We start from the raw sequence: 7,332 nt of genomic DNA, 5'->3' as shown, positions 1-7,332 counted from the left end.
GTGCAAGCCATCTGGCTTGCCAGTCCTCAGTCAAATCGTCCAACCCATGCCAGCATGGAAAGCGGACGTTAAAGGATGATGATGGGAGCCTGGTGCAGCCATCTAGTTTGCCAGTCCTCAGTCTAATGTGTCTGTTTTGGCATGATTTTTATGGCTGGATGCCCTTCCTAACACCAACCACCCCACAGTGGACTGTGTGCCTTTTACATAGCACCAGCACAGGCGAGGTCAGTTTTGGCATGGATTTTACAGCTGGATGCCTTCCCAAATGCCAACCACTTCACAGTGTGGACTGGATGCTCTTTACATCCTATCTATCTATCTATCTTGGCTGTGTGGTAACAAGCTTGCTTCTCAACCACATGGTGTGTGTGTGTCTGTTTGACCCCATTACTGCTTGATAGCTGGTGTTGGTGCGTTGATATTCCTGTAACTTAGTGGTTCAGCAACAGAGACCAATAGAATAAGTATCAGACTTTAAAAAAAAACAGTCCTGGAGTCAATTCATTTGGCTAAAGGATACTCATATTTGAAAGTAAAGAATTATAGGACAGTTTGTCAACAAGGAGTGTCAAAAAACATCATGCTTCATGCTTTTATAATTTTTAGACTGTGTAAGGGAAATACCAACCCTGTTTATCTTAAGAATTATTTTCCTGCAGGCTTTTAGAGAGAGTATCTCGCTTCCGAGGAGTCAATCGAGAAAAGGGGGAACTGAATGCCGCATCATGGTTCACCCGACCAGGTTAGTGTCTTGCTTTGATATTTAATTAATTAATTAAAAAAGAGGCTAAAAGATGCTCATCAAAATAATAGAATTACTGTGAGTTGTATGTATGCCCCTAATTTATTGTGAATTCCTTGCCATTTCAGTGGATCCTCTTGAGGCCCCTGACTACTACACCATTGTGAAGACTCCTATGGATTTCAGCACGATACGGAAACGATTGGAGGTGAGCTTCATTATTCCTCACTAAAGACACAGGGTGCAATTGTGTGGTTTTAGGCCTATTTCACAGCACTCCAAACACAATTTTTGTCCTTGATATTTATTCAGACCCCCAAAGAATCCCTCTTTAACACATGGCTATGATGCTCCACTCATTATTCCTGCTCATGATCAGAAATGCACATACTGTCAGCCACCAAGTGACATGCTCAAGTGGTTACGGTCAAGCAACTGACAAGCAAATCTGTGGTGTTCAGCAGATTATTTGCTATAATGATATTTCTGCTTCAGCAATTCAACACTGAATCTGTCTGAAATGTAATGGGGGAAAAATAGGTCATTTTGAAAACATTGTTGTCCAGGTCACAAAAGCAAAGTTTGAAGAGATTAGTAGTCATTTCCTTTGATTTCTAGGTTGAAGCAGATAAGAAATAACACTCACAGACCAAAGACATAAAAATGTTGTTGTACAGTATATAATAGAGAAGACTTTGAAATCTTGGCACAGACAAACTCTCTCTCCTGCTAATAGTAAAATAAATATTATTTAGACTGTGCTTGTAAAAGTATCTACTTCAAAATAAAACCAACTATTCTAGCTCTGCTCATATGATGCTTGAATTATAAAAATGTACATAGATATTACTTTACACTTCATATATAGTCGTATTGCACGTGAGTGTGTGTGTGTGTGTGTGTGTGTTTGTCATAAATATAGTCTTTTAATTCTAAAATCTTAAGAATGTATATTACGGTGTGACAAGTATGCTATTTATCAGATATCTGATAAATTCAAAGTAATCTTGATTTCTAAATATTTGCAGACTGGAAACCCACATAAAACCCACTTCATTGAGAAGTAGACTGTATGTGAAGCAAAGTATATTTTTACACTGTTATCAGCATACAGTTGTTTTCCTTATAGTTTCAACAGACTTCATTTTAATTGTCACGCTCAGCGATATTTTTGTTTAACCCTTTTGTTTCTAGCCTTCCTCAGACCACCCAAACCCTCCTGGTTCTATGTGACACAAACATCCTGTTTTAGGGTGATGTAAATTAAGACCTTCCACCAAAAATTTCATGTTAATTTCAATTACAAACCCCGACTTAATAACGACTGTTATTTTACTAAATTGTTAATTATTTTAAAAATCACTTGAGACAAAGTGAGTGTATTTCTAGAGAAATATGGTAACAAGAGTTTGATAAATACTATCATCATCATCATCATCATCATCATCATCATCATCGTTTAACGTCCGCTTTCCATGCTAGCATGGGTTGGACGATTTGACTGAGGACTGGTGAAACCGGATGGCAACACCAGGCTCCAATCTAATTTGGCAGAGTTTCTACAGCTGGATGCCCTTCCTAACGCCAACCACTATATATTGGTGTTAGGAAGGGCGTCCAACCATAAAAACTGTGCCAAAGCAGACACAGAAGTCTGGTGCAGTCTTCTGCTTGGCCATCTCCTCTCAAAACATCCATGTCAGCATGATAGAAGGCGGATGTTAAACAATGATCACACACACATACACACACACAAACATTCATATATACACATATGCATACATATGTGTGTGTGCGCACAACATACCATAAACCAGAAGTACTGAAATTTATTTAAATATTAGAAAGCTTCTTCTGTGGTACTGAACTATAAAATTGTAAATACATTCCTTCTTGGGTTTTGATGTGGGGTGGGTCTCCTGACAGACCCCTTCACAATTTAGTGACCACATCCCCAGAGATGTACTCAGTTTCCCTCTCCAGTTTATAGCATAGAATATTCAGCTGCTATATGAAGCAGTCAGAAATTAAGTTATTACCATGATGGGGAGCTTAATTTTGATATTTGTGCTTTAGGTGGCTCATCATTAGCTAGACAGCATATTTTCTTTATGCACAAAACAGCATGAATCAGCAGTAAAGCCTCGGCTGTGCAGGAAAATTATAAGAATGTAAACGCCTTACATCTGTGCTTCTGATGTGTGGGGGAAAAAGAGGAGGAGTTTCCTGGTGAACATTTCCATGATTTGCCCACCACTACTCAATCCTCATCATTTTGCGTAAATTTTTCTATGCTGGCATGGTTCTAGCTTACGCTTTCATGACATGGTTTTTAGCATATGATTGCCATCATCTTTTATCATCTGTTGCACACAACAGAGGTAACTGATGAGCTCTGTTCTTGTGTATTCAATGTGTGTGTATGTGTATCTCATCATCCTTGAATATCTGTTTTTTTTATGCTGGCATGGGTTGGACGGTTTGACCAGAGCTGACAAACTGGAGAGCTGCATCAGACACCAGTCTGATTTGGCTTGGTTTCTATGGCTGGATGCCCTTCCTAATGCCAACCACTTTATAGTGCGTGCTGAGTGCTTTTAACATGGCACCAGCACAGGGCTCTTGTAGGCCAATCTAGGGGAAGTGGCCTGAACACTTCTGCTCTGGGGGACAGGTCTTCTCCATCTGTTTTCTCTCTTCACCTATCCTGTCTGTAGATGAGTATAGGCTCGGAGCGTCAAATTAATGCACCCTGTTTGTTGTTGTTTCACCTGCCTCTGTTTTTTTTGGTATATTTTCTGTGCATTTTTGAAATATGTATATGTATGTATATTCTCTTATTTCAGTCTGGATATTATTCTACAATGGAAGATTTCCATACTGATATGTCATTGGTACGTGATAATTGTGGGTTGTACAATCCACTTGGCAGTTCTGTCCAGAGAGACTGCCAAGAAGTATTTGCATTTTATACTCAAGAGTATGAGAAAATAGTCGGCAAATTGAACAAGGTAAATGTCTTTATTATCTCGAAAAATTTGTTTGTGATTTTTCTCCAGTTGATTTACGAGTTTAATAAAGTCATTTTAAATATATCTGCCTAAAGTGTGAGTCCTGAAAGTCATGGCTTTCGGTGACTACCAAAGACTTTATTTTCTTGTCTATCCAAAGTTAGTCAGCTTGCCAGACTCCAAACTATTCATGCTGGAACTCTCTACTATAAACTAACAGGAATTCTTCACTTTTAGATAACAGCCTGAGGCTGCTACTGAAGCTGCTGCATAGAATGGCAAGTTCTCTCTGCCCTAACGAACCTACAATTGAATGGATTTGACTCTTTGAGAGTGGAATGACTTTAGCCACTAACACTATGTACTTTTAGTAAAAGAGTATGAACTGGTGATTTCATGATTGATTTGTCTGTTACCTTAATGACAAGGCCATCTTCCCTATTCCTATTTAACTTAATCACCTACCTATATTTTCTTACTCAGCTAATCACTATAAAAGCCTCACTTTCTTGAACTTTCTTCTTTTCTTATTTATTTGTGTGTGTGTGTGTGTGTGTGTGAATTCAAATCACAACACAATGGGTGGGTTTATTATGACAGTCACTCTGTGCCCTTTTGATAAAGAGAGAGTGTCATAGTGGCATTGTTACTTTCTGTTTGTCAAAAGGAAGAACAAGGTCACAACACATTAGATTCTTCACGTCTGTCGTTTCCGTCAGCTGCTTCTCATATCCCAAAATTTCAGTTTTTCTCTGATGAAAGAATTATTCTGAAAGAAGTAATGTCAGTGGCATGGATCTGTTTCTAGTTGATCTCTTGTCAGTGAATGATGCACACACACACACACACACACACACACACACACACATTAATTTTGGTTTGAAGACCATCCTCTATGACAAATGTAAAATTGTATCCATTTTGAGTTTTGCTGTGTTTTGTGAAACATTTTCACCTACCTCCAGCAGCCGAAAAGTATTTTTTTAATTTGCAAACAGGCCAGGGTAATATCTACCATACTCTCTGGTATTAGTCAATCACATTTTGTGCGTCTTTCATCCACAATAAACACACACACACACACATTTTATGTGTATACAGACTTCATACCTATGCAAACATAAAACCTATGCATGCAAGCTGTCCCCTTAGGCAACGGTTGCTTTCGGAGGCTTTTAAGAAAAATTTGTGTTCATTCAGAAACCTGACATGGTAACATATATTAGCTATCTAGCCACGTATGTGTGTGTGTGTAGAGAGAGAGAGAGATGCACACACACAAACTTACATATTTATCTATCTATCTAGAGTGTCTCATCCAATAACACATATCCTTACTACATATCTTTTCTCACTTTGCCTTCCCTCCTCAGCTCTGACACACACACACACACACACACACACATATGCCCAGCTCCCTATCCTATCTTTCCTTTCTGTTTCAATTATCTCACTCATTATGGCACTACATTACTTAATACCCTTCTCTTCCCCTTCCACTTCTTTCTCCTCTTCTCCCTCCTCCCCTTCAACTTCTCATCAGTATAGGATTGTTGAAAGCGATGCTAGCTTAGTGATATAAACCCCTTTCTAGTTACACACACACACACACACACACACACAACATTGCTTTATGAAATGGATAAAGTTATATTAATGAAACTGCTTGGAGGTTGTAGAGGTGGGGAGAAGAACAACCATGTGTGTGTGTGTGCATAGAAACCTAGGGTATGGAGGTAAGCATTCTCTGGGTAGTATCAGAAATCCAGTTTCATTTTCTGGTTGCAGCTATTTCATTTTGCTTACATCACGAATGATGTTGGCTTATGGCATGAGCATCACATAATCTCTTTTTCCCTCCCTCTCACTAGTAGCAGATGCTTTATATGACTGTGCAAAGCAGGTAAAGAGTATTTAATAAGAAGCAGAATATATATATATATATTACTTGGTTCAATCATTAGATTGTGGTCATGCTGGGGCACTGCCTTGAAGTTTAGTCAAATGAATCAACTGCAATACTTCTACTTTTTAAAGCCTGGTACGTCTTCTGTCGGTCTCTTTTGCTGAATTGCCAACTTACACACCCCTCTGAGGTGAACTTTATCTTTCAAGGCGGCGAGCTGTCAGAAACGTTACCCCACCGGGCGAAATGCTCAGCGGTATTTCGTCTGCCGTTACGTTCTGAGTTCAAATTCCGCCCAGGTCGACTTTGCCTTTCATCCTTTCGGGGTCGGTAAATTAAGTACCAGTTATGCACTGGGGGAGGGGGGGGGGGGTCGATGTAATTGACTTAATCCCTTTCTCTGTCCTTGTTTGTCCCCCCTTGTGGGCAATAAAGAAATAAGAATTGATAAAATGAAGTTCTAGTTTTAAGTACTGAAATTCATGTGACCAAACTTCTGCACCCCCACCTTTCCCTGATCGCCCCCCCCCCCATTTTGTTTTTTGTTTTTTGTTTTTTTAGGCTTTGTGCTTAAATCATAAAAATTATTATGATTCTAATTGTTGTTTTGTTCGATTTCAGAGCCGTGTCCCTTCAGCTACATCTTCTCATTCATCTGCTGGCAAGAAGTTAAAAATCGACAAAGTCCCCGCTAAATCATGACAAGCCCCTTCTCAGTGAGGCGATCCAGATGAAAATTTCTTTTCCTTTGAAAGTGACACGGCGGAGGATGGCGGGGGGGGGGGGGCAGGCCAGCCGGCTGGCAGACAAACAGACAGAAACTGATAGATGGCAGCACTGGTGGTGGCTGGTTTAAAAAAAAAAAAAAAAAAAAAGGAGAGCGAAAAAAAAATGAAATATGAACAAAGCCTCACTGTGTAGTACCTGACTTTACCTTACCTCTCTGCATAAGAACCTGCTTGTGGATGGATGTTTACAGCGTTCACATAAAAGTAGGAAGAGGTGAAGAAAGGAAAAGAGGCTGAAGGTGTACAGCATGTCGGTTGACAGTAAAAAAGAAGAAAAAAACGTGAAATTTTCGTGTCAGTTTTCATCTGCAATTTGGCAACCAGCGTGCTTCTCTCTTGATTTTTTTTTTTTTTGGGTAATGTGTGTGAATGTGGTAGGAGGGGTGCTGGCCAATCCTTGCTTAGTTTTAAACTAATGTCTCATATATACACATAAAACATTATATATGTGTATATATATATATATATATATAATATGTATGTGTGTGTGTATTATGTATTTATATATGTATATAGAATATTATGTATGTATGTGTATTATATGTGTATGTATGTATTTATATATATGTATATAAAATATTCTGTATGTATGTATATAGATATATGTAAGTATATATATATATGTGTGTGTGCGTGTGTATATGGTCTCGTTTATCTCGGTTGTGTTTTCACAGTCTGTGGTGTGTTGTTGGATTGTTGCAGTCCAGCTCAGAAAGCCATTGTTAGTGGTTGATTTTTTTTTTATTTAAAATATTTTTTTTTTTAGATTTTTGGGTTTTTTTCTTTTGTTTTTGTTGTTTTATTTTTTACTTTTATGAGGGTGGGGTGGGGTGGGGTTGTGTTCTTTTTCTTTTCTATTTTTTTTTTTTATTCATTATTTAT

The 7,332-nt window shown here is 38.5% G+C and overlaps 1 protein-coding gene across 5 annotated transcripts in view; it reads left to right on the top strand.

Moving 5' to 3' along the window:
* LOC106867995 (uncharacterized) overlaps positions 1-6,730 on the top strand; it is a 67,676-nt gene extending 60,946 nt beyond the window's left edge. For all 5 annotated transcript variants that reach the window (XM_089337671.1, XM_089337673.1, XM_089337674.1 and 2 more), the window contains 4 exons: positions 663-745; positions 874-953; positions 3,592-3,756; positions 6,284-6,730. In XM_089337671.1, the coding sequence (XP_089193797.1) occupies positions 663-745; positions 874-953; positions 3,592-3,756; positions 6,284-6,364 (409 nt within the window). In that variant the 3' untranslated portion in view covers positions 6,365-6,730. The remainder of the gene's footprint in view (positions 1-662; positions 746-873; positions 954-3,591; positions 3,757-6,283) is intronic.
* Positions 6,731-7,332: the final 602 nt, after the last annotated feature.

The sequence above is a fragment of the Octopus bimaculoides genome, chromosome 19 (genome assembly GCF_046866305.1).
Source record: "Octopus bimaculoides isolate indiv1 chromosome 19, ASM4686630v1, whole genome shotgun sequence".
Classification (NCBI taxonomy): Eukaryota; Metazoa; Mollusca; class Cephalopoda; order Octopoda; family Octopodidae; genus Octopus; species Octopus bimaculoides.
The sequence above is the reverse complement of the archived record's forward strand: the minus strand, read 5'-3'. Positions and strand labels throughout refer to the sequence as shown.